This window comes from Schistocerca serialis, chromosome 2 (assembly GCF_023864345.2).
Source record: "Schistocerca serialis cubense isolate TAMUIC-IGC-003099 chromosome 2, iqSchSeri2.2, whole genome shotgun sequence".
In the NCBI taxonomy this organism is placed as follows: domain Eukaryota; kingdom Metazoa; phylum Arthropoda; class Insecta; order Orthoptera; family Acrididae; genus Schistocerca; species Schistocerca serialis.
Window position 1 is genome coordinate 1045237463 of NC_064639.1, and position 19736 is coordinate 1045257198.

Consider the following 19736-nt stretch of genomic DNA (forward strand, 5'->3'; position numbering starts at 1 on the left):
CCTGAGACCTAAAGAAGACTGTAATAATTGCAATTCCAAAGAAGGCAATTTGAACCATCAATGTAGCAAGTCTTGTTTGCAAAATACTGACACAAATTATTTACAGAAAAATTGAAATACTTATAGAATCCAACCTCAGAAGAGATCATTTAGGGTTCTGGAGAAATGTAGGAACACGCAAGGCAATATTCATCCTAAAACGTATCTTATGATAAGTTCAAGAAAATCAAACCTGTGTATATTGCAATTATCAATTTATTTAATGATTTTGACAATTTTGATTGGAATAGACCCTTTGCAATTCTGAAGGTAGCAGCGATAAACACATGGAGTGAAAGGTTGTCGACAAAATGCACTGAAACCAGACTGCAGCAACAAGGGTCAAAGGACATTAAAGGGAAGCAGTATTTGAGAATGTGGTATGACAGCTGTGCAAACATATCCTCAATTTTACTCAATATGTATTTTGCGCAAGCAGTAAGGAACAGTAAAGAGACATGTGGAAAAGGAAATGAAGTTCAGTGGTGGTAATGAACTTGTAAGAGCTGTTGAATTGAATGGACAGTCTCATAAAAAGAGGTTCTACAATGAAAATCAACAAAATTAAAACAAGGATAAAGGATTGTTGTCAAATTAAACAGGTGATGCTGAAGGAATAGGATTAGAAAATGAACATTAAAATTAGTAGATAAGTATTGCTATTTGAGCAGCAAAATAAGTGACAGTGGTCAAATCAGGGAGGATATGAAGCATTTTTGAAGAAAAGTATTTGTCAAAATCAAAGATAAATTTAACATTAAGAATTCTTTTATGAAGGCATTTGTCTGGAGTGGAGCCTTGCATGGGAGTTAAATATGTATGATAAGCAGTTCCAACAAACAGAGAATAGAAGCTTTAGAAATGTGATACTATAAAGAATACTGAAGACTGGTTAACAAATGAAGAGGTACTGAATTAAGTCAGATGGAACAGAACATTATGATATAATTTGACTAAATAAGCAATCGGTTGATAGGACATATCCTGAGACATCAACGAAGGGTCAGTATCGTAACTGAGGAAGTGTTGGGGGGTAAAGTGAAACTCTGTCTTGGTTACAGTATGCAGATTCAAATTAATTTAGTTGCAGTAGTCATGTAAATATGAATAGCCTTGTACAGGATAGACTAGTATGGAGTGCAGTTTCTGGACTGAAGACCACAACAACAACAGCGTATACAGATGTTGATACATACATGCACAAAATATTTTCTTCATTTAATATGGCAGTAACATCAACAATAAGTAACAGACTTGAGCATAGTACTCATACTGGCTTCATTTCTAGTACTATGCATACAAACAGGTGCCTTATGGGTTTGTGATGGATTCAGGGTGGTTTTCTCCAGAGAATACACCAACATGTTGAGAATTATATTTTATTGCACATCATGGCAGAACAACACATACGGAACTGAACTTAAACATGGTGGGACGCAAAGAAGTCAGAGATGAAATACAATGCAAAGATGGTTTGTTTATGCATCGATATTTCTGGTGACGAGTTTATCGGCTCCACATAGGATGGCATCAGGTGGAGTTGTGTGAGGTAGATGAGCGATAGTAAGCTCAAAAAAAGTCCTCCGGTAGTGGTGTTGGAAGTCGTTGAGCTGCGAGGGTTGTCAAGTTGACGTGGAAATCATGGAAGCGAGCTGGTCGTCGTACAGGCCATGTGTGTCAGGAGGAGGCGGGCCTGTACGGAGCAATCATGACAATGTCGGCTGAAGGTGTTGCGAATGCCTGGAGTGTTTCCAGGTCGACGTCAGGCGGCAGTGGGAAACACTTACTTAAATTGTATAGTATCACAGAATTTCCACTGGGAACACTGAGAGATGAGAAACACACGATGTCAGAGGGCACAGGGACTGTCACCTCGAGGGAGGGAGCGTGTGTTGACCAGGGAAGCGGGGGGAGAAATACCTTGACACAGTGATGCAGGTGAGAGCGGAGACGTGCTCGACACAGAAGCGGTGAGCAGTTCGTGGTTGAGGGCTGTGAGCTTGATCGAGAGAGTGTGTTTGGTGGGGAGCTCGGCAACGAGTTTGATGAGGGGTTCTGAGATGCACACGATGGTGAGTGATCGCCCGAGGGAGGAAGCAAAGGTGGAGTGTCATGTGGTAGTAGGCGGAGTGGAGCGCTCGTGTCAGGTGATGGCGTAGATTCGGGCTCGGCATGAGCTGGTTTGAGTCTGTTCAGCGACAAAGTGATGGGGGAATTTTTTATCAGGATGTCACACGTCTTTGTGGATCATCAAAGCACACTATAGATAAGGGCGAGAGTATTGGGGGCTGGAGAGGTACTTGGACGGAATCGTCCTGGAGCATGACGAAATGACAGTCGGAAAGGAAAGTGGGCAGCAGGTTGGAGAAGTGAGATTTCACACGTTCAATGAACGAGGGTAGGGGTGAAAGTGAGTGACAGGCAGGACAGACAATTTCTCTTGGGAGGACCAGGGTTAGTCAATATACGTATTCTGCAATTGTCCCTTTGATGTCTTTCTTGTAGGTTGCACGAGCACCAAGCAGTACAAGTGGCAGGGCCTCCATCCATAAGGAGTCATGGTAGCGGAGGACCGCCTTGAGGGTGCAGTGCCAGCACTCGACGAGGTCATTGCTTTGCGGATGGTAAGCAGTCGCGTGTATGCGTCGGATTCCGCAGATATGGCAAATGCCATTGAACAGGGCTGACTTGAACTGATGGCCCTGGCCAGTGGTAATGACTGCGGGACAACCGAAACGCAATACCCATGACTCAATGAAAGAATGAGCGACAATTTCTGTGGTAATGTTGGGAAGAGGTGCGGCTTCGACCCAACAAGTAGTATGATCAATGGTGGAAAGTATGTAGCGGAAACCATTGGAGGCAGGGAGACGACCCACAATGTCGATGTACACGTCTGAAATCGCCCAGGGGGAATAGGGAAGGTGCCGAGAGGGGGAGAGGTGTGTTTGTGTACCTTGTTACATTGACACACAAGGCATTCGAGTGCCCACTGTTGCAAGTCTTTATTGACATTTCGCGTTTCGCCAAACGAAGTGCTCCGCGACTAGGCAGGCTGAAGCTCGAATGCCAGGGTGATCCAAGTTGTGAAGAGCATTGAAAACAGCTCGATTGAGTGTGGCGGGGATAATAGGGCAGAGTATGCCCGTGCCATCACCGCACCAGACTGCACCAGAAATACTGGGAAAGGTGGTAAGGACAGGGTGTAGAGAAGAAGCTGGGTCGGAGATTAATTTCTGTGTATCTTCGTCAGAGGATTGGAGTTCAGGGAGAGCAGAAAGATCCAAAAGGGAAGATACAGCATTGACACAGGAAAGAAAATCAGCAACAATATTGTCGGCACCCTTTATGTGCCTGACATCGGTGGTGAATTGTGAAATGAAGTCAAAATAATGGAAGCGACGTTGGGGAAGGGTCGGCCGGAGGGTTCATTATAGCAGCTGCCAAGGGTTTGTGGTCAGTGAGAACATAGAATGAGCGCCCCTTGACTTCCGTTCGAAAATGTTTGACTGCCTCGTACACAGCCAGCAGTTCACGATTGAACGCGGAACATTTGTGTTGGGCGTTGTTGAGCTTTTGGGAGAAAAACTGCAGGGTTGAGGTCTGGCTGTCAACTGTCTGGCTGAGAACGACGCCGATGGCAAAGTCACTGCCATCTGTTGTAATGAAACGTTGCGCATCGGGGTGGTGATGCGCGATTGTGCTGGCTTTGGCGAGGAGTTTCTTGAATTCCAAGAAAGAGTCTGTCATTTCTGGTGTCCACTGCAGAGGCCGGGTTCTGGAGGTGTTTTCTCCTGCCAAAGCATCAGTTAATGGGGCTTGGATTTCACCAGCTTGGGGTAGGTGTTTTCGATAGTAGTTCACGGTGCCAAGAAAATGCTGAAGTTCTTTGAATGAAGAAGGTCTTGGTAGATCTATGATGGACTGTTCTTTCTCTGGTGGAGGTGAGATACCGTCAGCCAATACCCGGAACCCAAGGAAGGTGACAGCAGGCTGTTGCAGTTGTAGTTTGTCGGGGTTGGTTTTGATGCCTGCGTCTTTCAAGGTGTCTGGAACGGTCTGCATATGATGTATATTGTCCTCGACAGAGGAGCTGAAGACAAATATGTCATCGAGGTAAGCAAAACAGAATATGAGGCTGAACAAAACCTCGTTAATAAAGCGTTGCCACGTCTGTGTGGCGTTTTTGAGTCCAAAAGGCATGAATCGGAATTGAAAGAGGCCTATGGGCATGGTAATTGCTGTTTTTTTCAATATCCTCAGGGGCCATTGGAATTTTGTGGTAAGCCCATTTACAGTGGATGACAGAAAAAACAGATGTGCCCGACACTGTGCTGGTGAAGTTGGCAATGTTTGGTACAGAGTGGTTGTCCATTATAGTTCTTGCATTCAAGTGACGGTAATCCCCGCACATGCACCAGGTCCCGTCTTTTTTGGATGTCATATGAATGGGAGTGGACCAGCAGCTGGTGGAGTGTTCGATGACACCAGCGTTTAAGAGTTCTGTGATTTGCTTTTTGAGATCACAAAGGCTCTCGGGGCAAAGTCTCCAGGGTTTACTAGAAATGCGAGGACCAAGCGTAAGGTGAAATCTGTGCATTGTTAGTAACCACAGCAATGTTGCCTGAGGCAAGGGAGGCTGTTTGTTTACTGCTCGCATTGTGCAAGTCAGTTGTAGCAGGATTACCGCGTTTGGTGCAGGTCGACTTTTCCGAAGGAAGCCGAGGTGGCGTGACAAGATGGCCGCCAGCATAAAGCGCAAACTCCGGAATCGTGAAAGTTTGGTTGGGTTCGTGAATCGCTAGTAGGCACAGCGGCTGTGGGTGCGGCCTTTGGCAGCACAGCCTCGGTCGAAACATGTGAATTGCATGCAGGCCCGAGTGCACTGTCTGTGTAGTTCATCGAGTTCACATGGTGGCACACAGCAGCAGCAGTTTCACAGTTTGCAAGACCGTCCACTGGGGGCAGGCCAGGCTGAAGCAAGGCGCAGTGCGCATGCGCAGTGGTACACAAGTCAGAGTCAACAACTGTCGAGTGAGGAGGGCGTGGTACTATGGGGCTGTCAGTACATGTGGTGAGAGCAGTATGGGGGCCTAGTTTACACATGTCTGTGTACGACATTGTGGTGACAGCACAGTTGATAGAGGTTACGGATGAGGAGCACACAGAAGTAGGATTGTCTGTACAGTCGATGCACTTACTAACCTCGATTTGTCCTTGTTGAAGTGTTTTTAATTTCAAACTGCTTTTCGTGGATCCAGCGGGCAAGCTCGAAATTTTCGTTGCATAGGCGAGCGACCTGTTCTTGCTTGACAAAACACTTGTGTGTAATTTCTTGCAGCACAGTCGAAAGAGACAAGCATGTGTGTACTAGTTGAGCACGAACAGATGCAACCAGGGAGCGAGGACTCGACGGAGCACAGGGAAAGTTAGTGTTAGTCAGGTGACGAAACACAGTGTTGCACACTATGTCCGGGGAAAGTTTGTGGTGGCGCAAGAAATCAATGCCTATGATAGGTTCATCAATATCACATACTAGGAAAGTCCACTCGAGCTTGCAGTTCGGGGAGAGCGTAACAGAGTGGGATGTCAAATCAACGCACTGCAGTTTAGTGGAGTTGACGGCTTGTAGTGACGTGTGGTGGGAACGAATATTCTCGGATGCTAGAGACGTAGGCAGTAGGGACACATCAGCACCCGTGTCAATGAGGAACAGTTGTCCCAAAGACATGTCTTTGACGTATAAGCGTCCACAAATGTTAGGTCGTTCACGAACTGAGTGAAGCACTGGGAGGTGCCATCTTGTGCGCAGGAGGCGACTCCGGAACCTACCTGCGACCAGCATTTGGGAAACAGCAAGGCGGTCTGCAGTTCCTTGCTGCATCACCAAAACGTGTGTCGAAGCAGTAGGGGTAATGTGGATTTGCATCCTGCAGAGAGCCCGTAGCCAAGGGGGAAGGACGAGGGTCCGTGTCTGCCGAAGAGTCAACTGCAGGAGGGGGCGAGGTCGTCGCCGGTGCCGGAGAGTGGTTACCAGTGGCCAAATTAACGCGGCGTTTGCGGCATGCAGGGAGAGGGTGAAGCTGTTGGCGGGAGGCGGGTTCAATTTGCCGGGTGTGAAGCTCGCGTTGTAGTGCAGAATGAGCTCGGTCAGTGGCGTGGATAAGTACGTCAGTTGCTTGAGCTTCAGGGCAAGAGATGGCAGTTTGGACAGAAAGAGGAAGTTTCTTGATCCAGATTGACATGTGTGTGTTATTGGGCACGGCCTGGTTGTTAACTAGGAGTCAGAGATGGCGCCACAGCTGTGATGGAGTCAAGTCGCCGAGTTGTTCCTCGTAGATGAGCTGCTGGACCCTCTTAGTAGACGTCCGTGTAACACATTCCAGTATCGTCCTCTTGACAGAAGTGGATTGTCTACATGAGGAGGAAAGGTGACTAAATCATGAATCAAGTCAGCATGGTCGTGGAGATTGTTCATGAGACAAATAGACCGTGAGTGGCCATCAAGTGAATAATATTGAAAGATCTGCTCGACCAAGGCGAACCAGAATTCGAGGTTCTCGATGGAGAACACAGGCAGTTTCGGTAGTTTCACGAGTGGTGGTGGCCTGGAAGCAGCCTGGGGGGAGAAGTGCGGAAGCAGATGTGAGGTCGAAAGCGTGGGCGGCAGTAGCATTCTCCAGCCTTTGCGGCGTGGTTGGGGCGCTCGATGGAGCTGTGAACTGGCCCTGCGGTAGAGTGAAGGTGGCACAGTGGGGTGGAGGACGATGTGTCACGTCGCAAAAGGCCGACGTGGATGAGGCACCGGTTTGTGCCGAAAACGAATGCAGAAGCTCGACAGGAGCTGGTGCAGATGTGACAGGAGAGATGTGTTTCATGGAAGGTGGTACGTCGCGGATGGTCGACGTGGAATAGGCACCTGGCTGTGCCGAAAACAGTTGCGGAAGCTCGACTGAGAAATAATTCATGAACTGTGGGCGCATGTTAACACACTGATAGCTCGATGAGAGAGCTGAGCCATAATCACCTGTGTGGCAGGGAGGCGGCGGAGGTGTGGGCTGAACTGAAGCACCGTGTGTATAGTGATGCCGAACATGGAGTGAGTGGTAAAAAGGGTCATTGTTCATAGTCACTCCACTCGAAATCACGTTCGGATAAGGTGAGAGCCATGGCACAGAGCACTGGGGTGTAATAGTAGAACATAGGGTGTTGTTATGCCCACTAGACCACTTGTTGTTCATGTCACAGGCTGATATGCTGAAGTCAGAAGACACATATTGATGTGGGACAGAAGTAGCAGCAAGCATGGTGAGAAGCTGAGGTGAAAGGCCCATGAGCCTGGCAGGGCTGACCACGTGGCTGTAGTTAATGTGAGGTATCACGGAGTAGGGCGTCGAGAATTGTTGCTCCGGCAGTGGAAAGTTGTCCAATGAAGCATTAATGAAGTTCAACGTTGGTACCTTATCGCATCGAGAACCGTAAGTAGTGGTAGCACGGTTGGTGGAGGTAGGCACATGAGGTGGCGGGAACAAAGGCGTTTGGTAACCAGAGTCATGCATGTTCCTAACCTCACTTGTTACAGGCTCAAAAATATTGAGCAACACCAGGGGAGCCGTCGAAGGAGAAACACCGTGTTGCAATCCTGGCGGGTGTACATCGCCAGCAACATGGTGCATATTTGTCACAAAATCAGGCATTAGGTTTGGAGCCGAAGTCATTGTTTGAACACTGTTGTGGTACAACACATGAAACTAACCGGCACAGTCATCGTGGGCACTGTCGGAAAGCAAAAACGAATAACGAAGAAACTCGGGGTCACCATTGTGGTGGAATCAGGGTGGTTTTATCCAGAGAATACACCAACATGTTGAGAACTATATTTTATTGCACATCATGGCAGAACAACACATGCGGAACTGAACTTTAACATGGCAGGAAGCAAAGAAGTCAGAGATGAAATACAATGCAAAGATGGTTTGTTTATGTATCAATATTTCTGGTGACGAGTTTATCGGCGCCATAGGTTTGTGTGTGAGTTGTCACCTTTCCTCAGTTTTGTCTAAGCAATTCATTGTCGTATAAAGTTATGTGTCTCTAATTTCATGCTACTGTTATTGAATGACAGAGAAGGTTTTTACCAACTCTAAATTTATTAGCAATACCTTGTAATTGAGCTTCAGAACTTGAGCTTCAAGATGTTTTGCCTCTGTATACATTAAGTTTTTCTTTAGTTTCATCATATCTACAGTTTTCTTCTTAGTTGCAGAAACATGGAAAGGCATGGGGGATGTGTCATCTTTCATGAATGGAATATCCCACAGGCCTTTAAAGTAAATTGCATTTACAAGCACCAGGCAAGTAATCTGGCTCAAAGAACCTGAAAGAAACAGACATAAGGATGTTGCTAAAATGATATCAACAATTACTCTTTTCTTTTAATGGCAGCCTCCTAATTATATTTTCTATGTTATTGGCTGAGAGCATTGGAGAGGACATTACTTTTCACTTTGTGATGGTATGCAGACTACACATGTAGATGTAGAACATTTACTTCAGCCCATGATCACAAAATTGTTTAGTAGCTATGCCAACATCAACTCCCTGGTCACACTACCAATAACCTACAAGTACTGCTTGTCCAATGGCTGCTTCATAATATGCTAGGGGACAAAATTTCATTGAGGCTTTTATTAGAAGAGACTATTTGAAAAAATAACAAAAGTGAATACAAAAACACTCCATCAATGGATAAAGGTTGCGGCACGCAGAAAAACCAGCAAATAAACAGTGTAAACAACTGCAATGAAGTGTAAGTAAACATGCAAGGAGACTTAATATGTTTCAGTAAACTCAATCAACTGCTGTAATCAGTCACCATCATGAAATTCTTAAGAACAACCATTTAAATTGATTTAAGATGGGATGAACACATATTATTAATAGCTATAGTTATTTGCAAGTTCCATAGACCACAATTCAGATCGCTCACTATAATGAGGAACAAGTCAGCTTACAATTCTAACACATTTTCTCAATAAAAGATAAATCTGTCTGTTGGTAAGGCCACTGCCAATTAGAGATATGCCAGAAAAATCATAAAGAATTCAACAATGAAAACAATCAATTTTTAACAATATAATGTAATTGTATAGATAAAAAAACTTCTCACCAAGTGGCGGCAGAACACATACATAAAAGAAGGTTATAATTAGGCAAGCTTTCGGAGCTACCTGGTGAATAGAATTTTTTATGTATCCAATTACATTATAAAGAACTGTACATAATTCATATACATAGGAATTTGTTTGCAGTTGTCTGACTGGCTTTTGTGAGCTGCTATTCAGTTGAGAAACCTTAACAAGACAGATTATTAGAAAGGTATGTATGACACAGATAAGAGCTTCTGAACTCATTAACAGTTCATTCATAAGTGAGAAACCATTACTAATTTGGATTTAAAAAACAGATAGAGGAGATTCAGGGAAAAACTGTACAAATTCATTATGGGGTTGTGTAGCAGGTAAGCACACCTTTCAGGTAGGTAACATAGGTGTGTTCCAGCATAACCTCAGTATATCAAGATTAGATTTGGAATGATAGGCTGTGCATGGAAAGATTGGAAAAGCACATGATGCAATGTCATACTCTATGATACAGGGTGTTTCAAAAAGAATATATGAGTTGTGACCAAAAAGTAACGCAAATTTTTTAACTTCATGGGATTTACGCATCTGATTTTCAATTTATTTTTTTGTCTTGTTAACACACATTTTCCTGACATGTGTTTGCATTTTCAGCTGTTTTGAATATTTCATTTATTGCCGATGGTCAAAAAGGCTATACATGTTTTCAAATGCTTGGCAAATTTTAACTTCTGATAAAGATGGCTAAAAAAATTTGCATTAGAGTTTGCTTTAAAAAAAGAATAAACTGCAGCATCACATTCAAAATGTTGACTGTGGCTTTTGGCAAATCTGCTATGAGTAAGACAAGAGTTTATGAGTGGTATGGATATTTCAAAGAGGCCCGAGAAGACAATAAAGATAACAACCATCCTGAATGCCCTAGCACATCAATTACTGATGACAAAATGGAAGAGGTAATGAAAATGGCTCTGGAAAATCACCAAATCACCATTAGAGAGGTTACTGATGAAGTCAGCATATTCTTTGGCTTATGCCAAATTTCAAACAATTATTTTTGGATGTGTTAGCATTAAACACGTAACAGCAAAAAAGATTAGCTGCACTGCACAATTCCACACAGTACAAAAAGTATTGCTGTGAAAGCACCCAAAGTCTACCAAACATTGAAAACCTAACCCCAAATGGCAACTCGTATACACCGCCCCATTTGTAATTATGCAAGTTCCTCATCCAGGATCATACAGACTAGCTTACCCTATAAATAGAAAGGAAAGGGCCTTTATCCACACAAGGATCTAAAGGAATTTGTACGCTGAATGGGTTTGACAAAAGGTTAAACCAACTCATGAAGTTATTTTTCTTTAGTGAAAATATTTCAGTACAAATTATGAAAGATGTCCACTTACTTTTATGAAAAGTTTCTCTCTTGTCATTTATATTTGTGTACATAGAAATAAGGTAAGTTATTGGTTATTGAAGGTTTTGTTCACTGAGAAAAGGATGTTGTGAAATGAGTAATAAGCTTAATTTAATCACCGTGATGCAAATTCACTACCAAAATACATACACCTTCCAACCAAAAAATTGGTAAATGCAGAAGGTACAAATAATTGATGTAGCATTATGACAAGAGGCAACACACAAGTGCAGTAGAAATTTGCATCATAGGAGAGAGACCTTGGTGCATGCACAATGGCAAAACAAGTCCAATATGCTTCTTAACATGCCAGATGCTCAGCTAACATTAATATCTCTATGCCACATAGAATATACCCACAAGATTATGACTATAAATTGATGTCTACAATAATTACTGACATCTATACTATAATAATAAAACTAAAAGGAAAAGAGAACTAAGAAAAGGAAATATTTACATGGATGGAAATAAAATGAACTAACTACAGAAAGCTATCTACACACCAGGTTACTATTTACAATATATACTCAAAAATCTACATTATGGCTATATCCAAAATAAACTAGGCTCTTTAGTATTGGAAATCTGTATATGCCATGAAAGAGTTAATAATTCTAGGGGTATGCTCATACTGTGAATAAGCTATGAGAGGGGATAATGATGCTGTGCCTTGCCTAGGAAGATACCTATCAATTTCATGTGCACACATTGTATGAATATGGAAGAGACAGAAACATATATACCCAGTGTAGTACACAGAGGCGCATCCCACAGTAAAAAGTATTAAATTAAGTACACTTATGTAAAATCATTACAGGTACTTTTAACCAAATGACATTAATAAACTTGTATGACACAATGATATTAGAATTTTATCTATAGTGCCACAAATATTGAGTAAATAGTTTGTCACCAAACACAAAGAAGTGTTCACAGAGAATTTGCTCAATTATTGTATGATGTGTTAACGACAGCTCTGAGCATGAGATGATAAATGCTTCTTTCCATTCCTTATAACAGCTCCCTGTAGATTTGAGAAGTGTGGCTAAGGGTAGATATGTTTACTTGTGTTGGAAACGTGAGAGTGAAACTCTCGATTCCTATCATTAGCAATCTGGAATTACAAATGCTGAAGTTAAATGAGATGAGGGCAGTAGTTAATGCATATGATCAGATTGCATAAATGTATATTGTTTTTTCAGTCCTGATGTGTAACACATTTTGCTAATTATTCATGTAAACAAAAATTATATCATGAGTTTAAAAGTTAAAAGGTGTGCTAGCTCATCATAAAAGTTGTAAATATAAATTATTTATTAATTATGAAAGTAAATATGAAATAACTTACCATGGAAATGAAGCCACATGAATTTTGAAGGAGAATATGACTTCTTAAATGTTATTCACTTGTATTTAGACAATGTTATTCAAACATCAAAAACAATTTGACAAATTTATGTATAAACTTCTATGTATGTGAAATGTATTAGACTTCATTTGTCAGCTAATATCAAAATGACATTTATGTGTAGTTATAAGGAGCAATTTTACCTCATGTTTTAATTTCTTTATGCAAGTCATGAAAATTTTGCACATTTGTACAAAGACAGATAGGGGAATCTGTATATGAAAAAGGTGTTTAACATAAGTGAAATTAAAAGGGACTTCAAGAAAAACTGTCTGCATATTATATGTATAGTGTGTGTTGAATGAGGAATACACACTCATGCAATGTAGTGATCAAATTTGTGTGTGCCAAGTGACGAAAACATTCTAAGTGCACTTTGTAGTTGCATTTTATGTTGAACTTTACTATGAAGGAGTAATTAAAGCAAGTAATTTATAGGCTTACCTGGAAAATGGTGAGCTCTTGACATGATGCTGATGATACAGACTGGCCTTTTGAGCACTTAAATATGTGATGAACAACGTGGTTTATAAAAGAATGGTTGGAACTTTATGGCTTCTCCATCATGCTATTAAACTTTTTAACCAAATACACATCAGTGCACACCTATCCTATGGGGCGACCCTCTGAACACTATAATGACATGCAATTCATCGTCGTCTACAAAGTTACAGACCTGAGGCTGAACTGTTTTCCATAGTTGCACTGATGGTACCACAAGGCATGCGCACAATGAGCAATCACTTAACATGTGGAGGTATGGCTGCAACACTTAACATGTGGAGGTATGGCTGCACAAACTATGAGTGATGGTTACACCTCAATACTGGAGCAAAACGCAAACATACCATTTGTCGAGTCATGATCTCTCAGAAATGGAATGTTTAAAGTTTCATAAATTTCACGTAAATTAATTGTAATGTAAATAAAGCTGACACATGCAGGAATAAATAATATATAACCTTGGACACAAATAATGGATTTGATCTCCAGCCAGGTCAAAATGTAGTTTCAGTGGTACTTCCATATGAAATTTTATTATTTGTGTTAAATATATTCGCAAAATGCACCACTGTCATCCATTAATCATGGAGAATGCCATTATACAGTATTAGGACAGTTGTGATACATCTTATTTTGGTTTAGCCAAAAAGGATAAGTTGTTTAATAAGTATTAGAACAAAGTAGGGAGCAAAGACGCAATATAAACAAGCCTACACCAAAAAGAGACATATACAAAAAATTCTAATGTTTCCCTAAGCCAATATCAAATATTTCATTCTTCAACTATTGCTCTCTTCATGTCACTGATTCTGGGTGGGCGTATTGCATGTATGTCAGACAATAATATATATTTGTGTAAAAGTTTTTACAGCATATCTTTTGGAAAGGAAGGCAGTTCCTTTCATTTCTAAATTGCTTCATTCTAAATATGATACCTGGATACACTGTAACCAGCAAACTTCAGAACATATGCTGACATTATTTATAATTGTGTTATACGGCATTCTTGGTCAAGAAGCTGCATGCTGCATCTTTTTCTTAAAGAAAGAAGGGGTAAATAACACTGTTCAAAGGGGATTTACTATAGCAATCACTTTAAACTGTTACTGTGGTTATCGAAGCAAGAGTCTATGGAGGTGTGAACTTAGATAACATGAATTGCTGCTGGTGAAAGTATCTGCCAGTCAAAAACATCAAAATAATCCACATTATTCACACCTCCTTACAGCACCAGTACTTAAACACCAGTATAGTTTAAGTTGTGAATACATGCACTTTCACTAGATAAAGAGTAAATACTGTTTTCTGTTATGTGTGTCTATGCTATACACATTAGTTTGCTAGACTCTGAATAATGCATGATGCGCACTGTTGTTGTGCTTGTTTCAGTTATTTTCAATGATTGTTACATGGTCATACCCACACATTATGTCATAATCCAGTTCATATATCTCTGCATTTTACTGTACATACTTCAAACTTGAAAATAAGCAAAAGTAATTAATAAAATCCTTACAACTGACTGACTAACAGGAAGATAAAAGCTGACTGGCTGATCATAGAAGGAGATTCTCTGCCTGTACAAGAGTATTCTCACAGAGCTTCCAAGAAAGTTACTATTAAATCCCACATACATATTTGTGACGGTAAAATTTCAGAAATATGGGTTTATCCACATGTCTATTGACAACCATTCATCTTGAACACTACCCAAAAAGCAAATAGGAAGATAACTATGTAACCTCCCTCACATATTATACAGTGACTTACGCAACTGTTTGTAGCAATTCTTTGCTCACAAAGCAGAAGTGTGTCTATGTTGTGTCTAACACAGGAGTGAAGTGACTTGATAAGTGGATGATTCCAGAATGAGATTTTCACTCTGCAGTGGATTGTGCACTGATATTATACTTCCTGTCAGATTAGAACTGTGTGCTGGACCAAGACTCAAATTTGGGGCCTTTGCCTTTCGCGGGCAATTGCTCTACCAAGAGAGCACTTGCCCACACAGAGTAAAGGTCCCGAGTTCGAGTCTCAGTCCAGCAGACAGTTGCAATCTGCCAGGAAGTTTCATGTGGATGATTGTCTCAGCTTATACTATGGTTTCATACTCTGATTTAAGCACTGTGTAAGATCCAGCACAGAAGAGTACTTCGTGGGAAAGGAAGGCACACCACTTCAACAAGAAGAGACATTCCTGGGAATATACCATTAGCTGTTTATCGACAGGTGACTCGAAATATCTCTTCTATGTTCCATCCCAAACACTTGTACACAACAAATGTCATTCTCCAGAGAACAATAACAGCAGGGTGGAACAACTATACCAGAGTTGAGACAATGTGAACTTGGCTGTGGAAGGTATAAGTTCCCCAAGACCAGTCAAACATGTAAGTTCCAGAATCCATGTTTTGTGTGAATTTATTTGATGAATGTATGAAGTGATCCCAAGGAGATGAGCACAAGTAACAAGTTCCTAACACTACATTTCACTGGTTTGAGACTGTGCAGTGAATCAACAAATGAAAGTAAGCTACAGAAAAGAAAGTGAGGGCAAGGAAACACTTTGCAAGAAAGCAGTTTGGTTGGAGCCTTGGAGCAGAAAACTTGGCACACACATTTCTGCTCTGTTGGAGCCTTTGGGGAGCCAAGATGTCTCAATAAGTGCTGCAATTTTGAGATGGTAGCCTTGAAAAAGTCTCTCATTGCCACCTGATCCACATTCTGCTGAGCGGGTCTTCCCATCTCCATGAAACAAGAAGCAAGGATGCAATCACACAAGGGATGTTATAATCATCACAGCTGAGTCGACTATACCAGACCTGACCACTACCAGCAAGGCAGTCTTAGATGACAATAACCCTCAGTTATTCATAACCTTTGTCCTGCTGTAGATGAAAGATTGTAATCACATATAATGTGTCTCTAGAAAAATCCTGCACTCCCAGGGGACACCACCTTGAAGTAGGCACCTTCAGTGGCGACAGGAGGGCTTGCATGCTTCCTTGAAGTAGAGAGCTGTGCTGGTGGTAGCGTGGCTACTGGCAGGGTCACTGAAGTCGGATGGGTCTCGAATGAGGAGCCACACAAAGTGTATCCCACAACATAGGGTAGTGAGGGCTCCAGAGGCACAGTGAAGCCAGCTTCCCTAGGGAAGTAAACCTAATATAAATCCTGGTCCTTCAGGTTGAGGGTTGGGCACAAGGCTAACACCCTCTTCCTGTAAATGAAAGTCAAGTAACAAAAACCCAAAGAGCAGAAGCTGGATGGATTAATAGAGAATGACATGGTAAGGATGTCGGACAACAAATGATTAAAAAGTTGAAACCTGATCTTCGAACTGGTACTGCGAATGTTCAATCTTTATATAGTCCAGGCTCTCTAAAGAAGTTACTAGACCAACAGGGGAAGCTCAAGGAGAGCATTATTGCCATCCAAGAAATTTGATGAACAGGGAATGGGGTACTGGAAAAGAGAGAGGGCGCTATGTTCTATAGCTGTGATGATAACAGACATGAGTTTTGTATAGGTTTCCTTGTTCATAAAGATCTGAAATACTTGGTGATGAATTTTACACCCATTAATCCAAGGCTATCAGTAATTAGAATTAAAGGAAGATTCTTTAATTATAGTATAATTAATGGACATGCACCATCAGAAGAACCTATTGCCAGCCCATAAATGGAGCTCATAGTAAACATGGATCCACTAATGATAATGGAATAAGTTTGATCCTCTTCACAGCCTCCCAGAATATGATAGTGGGATCTGCCAGGTTTCCCTATAAGGAGATATACAAGTACACATGGAAGTCACCTGATGGTGGAACCATTAATCAAATAGATGATGTACTGATAGTCCAGAGGCATAAATCTAACTTGTCAGATATTCAAACCTTTCGTGGCCCTAATGTGGATTCAGATCATTTTCTTGTAATGGCCCAGATAAGAGCAAGGATATCAAATGCTTAGAAAGAAAGACATACTAGGAAAGAACACTAAAATACTGCAGCACTGCAATTAACAGAAACTTATGAATCATACTGTCAGAAAGTTTTTCAGGCCTTAGAACAAGAACAAGGAAGAAAGCAAGACAGTAATGACACAGAACAAAAATGGCTGACTATAATAAGAGCCATAGGCATTTCACCTATGGAAACACTAGAGATGAAGAGAAAATCAATAAGGCCCACATGGCTTGATGAAGAGTGTAAGAGAGTGACTGAAGAAAGTCACAAACTGCACAAGAAGCTTGTTGGAGGATTATAGAGAGAAAAGGACGACCAAAAAGATTACACATCACAGAAAGAAAAGGGACTGAACTAAAGCTGAAATAGAATGTATGGAATTGCCCAAGAAGAAGAATGAAACAAGGATGTTCTTTATAAATGTAAACAATGCTAGAAGAAAATTTGCTCCAATAACCAGCTTGGTTAGAGATGAGTAAGGAAACATAATAAGTGAGACTAAACATACTCTGGAAAGACGGTGAAGATACTTTAATGACCTGCTGAATCAAGAGACAGAGCAAACAGAGGCTATATTTGATGATTGTGAGCAAGGATTGGATGATGAACAACCACTGGATGGCCTAGGGTTACAGGACATTAAAAAAAGCTTTAAGGAAACTGAAGAATAATAAGGCCTCTGTCACTAATAGCATTCCTGCAGAATTGGTAAAATGTGGAGGAGCAACATTAGAGCAGTCTCTGTTTGAACTTATCACTTTCATATGGGAACAGGAAAGGATGCCAGATGAGTGGAATGAAGGAATATTGTGCCCCATACATAAAAAGAGTGACTGAATGGAGTGTAGAAAACACTGTGGGATTACCCTCCTGAACCTGGGGTACAAGGTGTTATCTAATATTATTGTTGGTCAGCTACTCCCACAGGCGGATAAAGAAACTGGAATATACCAAAGTGGATTTCGATGAAGAAGGTCAACAATAGACCAGATTTTCAACCGGTGTCAAATTTTGGAGAAAACTGTTGAATATAGAATTGGAACACATCATATCTTTATTGGCTTTAAGGCTGCATACAACAGCATCAATAGAAACTGGTTGTTTCATGCCTTACAGGAGATAGGGATACATGGAAAGCTCCTGAGAATGGTTAAAATGATGATGTCTGACATAAGAAGCTGCATTCAAGTTCGAGGAAATTACGCAGACCCCTGGAAATAAAAAATGGGCTACGTCAAAGAGGTGCATTAGTATGCTATTATTTAATGTAGCACTCAAGAAGGTGATTACGGAAGCAGGCCTACAGACAAGGGGCACGATCTTCTACAAGTTAGTGCAGATTTTAGTATATGCAGATGACCTAGAAATCATAGCATGGACAGTACCAGCACTGAAAGAAGCTTTTACAGCCTTACTTCAAGCAAGTAAGAAGATGGGTCTTATCATAAATGAAGATAAAATGAGATACATGACCTATGGGGAAGCATATCAGCCCAATATGCCATCAACTTTCCGTATGAATGGATACACATGATAGCTTTAAGTATGATAGTTCCACAGGCACTTGCTTTAATGACATCTCAACTGAAATTATGATTAGGCTGATATCAGCAAATAAGACATATTTCACCTCAAGGAATTTATTCCGGTCAAGACTCCTCAGCCACCCACAAAATTCAATATCAAAAAGCCTTGTTAGTCCAGTTCTCACTTATGCTTAGGAAACATGACATTTGACAGAAACCAATGCAAGGCTTCTTGATGGATTTGAGAGGAAAGTTTTGAGAAGAATAATTGTCCCTGTGTATAACAGAGAACAATGGAGGAAAAGGTACAATGAAGAATTGTACACTGTATATGCTAATGCTCCTGAAACAAAAATCATACAAGCAGAAAGGATAAGATGGGCAGGTCATGTGGCAAGAATGGAGGAATCTGAGATGATAAAGAAGATTCTCTTTAGTAATCCAGGAGGACAAAGAGGGAGAGACCTACAGAAGTTATGATGCACAAACTGGAGGAGGGTATCATGTGACCGTGGTGGATGTTGGAAGATTGTTGGAAAGGCCAAAGTTCATCCTGGACTGCAGCACCACAGAAGAAGAAGAAGAAGAAGAAGAAAAAGAAGAAGAATCCTGGCCAAACACCTTGTGAAGATTCCTCTATGAGGAGCCAGTTAATATTTGTTTTCCTGTTATACATTCAATTGTATGAAGTTTTTCCATAGGTTTTTCCTTAGTGGCAATGATTCAACACATGTACTTCCCGAAATTAATGCTTCATTGCCTGATATGCCATATCAGTTTCCAATCACCCCTCTTCCAAGATTGAATGCACAATGCAGCATGTATTAATTGTCTAGTAGTAATCCACCTGGTGCCCAGCTCATTCACCTCTACATTTATACTCTGCAAACTACTGTGAAATGCATGGCAGAGGGCACTTCTCACTATATTACTTACTATGGCTACTTCCATGACCCATACACGTATGGAGTGCTAGAAGAACAACAGCTTAAATGCCTCTTTACACACTGTAACATAATTGCTATAATCTTGTCTTTGCAATCCTTCTGAGACTGATACATAGGGAATTGTGTCATATTCCAAGACTCCTAAATTAAAGCTGGTTCCTGAAACTTTGTAAGTAAGCTTTTATGGAATATGGTAGTTTGCATCTATCTGCAAGTCTCTTCCAGTTGAAGCTGGTTCCTGAAACTTTGTAAGTAAGCTTTTATGGAATATGGTAATTTGCATCTATCTGCAAGTCTCTTCCAGTTGAGCTTTTTCAGCATCTTCATGATATGCTCCACAGGAACAAGGATGAACATTTATGCTGCCTTTCTTTGTATATGTTCATTATCATCTGTTACCCATATTTTTTTTTATTGATACAAAGAACTTGAGTAGATTTATAGGACAAGTCCCTTAAGTATTTGGTACACAATTTACTGTGTAGACACTGCATTTTCCTAGTATTCGACCAATGAATTCAAATTTGTTGCCTGCTTTACATACAACTGAGCCTATGTCATTGTTTTATTTTATATCCCCACAAATCCTTTTCCTAAGCTCTGGTTATGAGGGAGAATAGTGAGAGCAATCTGATAAATATATATGCAATCTCTAAAAACTGAGAAGATTTTGAAAGGAGAGAAATTGTGCATGGTTTGTTGGAGGAATCTGAAGTTATTAATAGGGGAGAAACACCAGATAGCCAATGATTAATTTTTTGGAACAGGGTAATGAGGTA

The 19736-nt window shown here is 41.1% G+C and overlaps 1 protein-coding gene across 1 annotated transcript in view; it reads right to left on the minus strand.

Annotated features, from left to right (window-relative positions):
• Nucleotides 1-19736, minus strand: part of LOC126458476 (serpin B6-like) — a 238280-nt gene that overhangs the window by 64669 nt on the left and 153875 nt on the right. The window contains exon 5 of the mRNA XM_050095570.1: nucleotides 8202-8416. Coding sequence (XP_049951527.1) covers nucleotides 8202-8416 — 215 coding nt within the window. The remainder of the gene's footprint in view (nucleotides 1-8201; nucleotides 8417-19736) is intronic.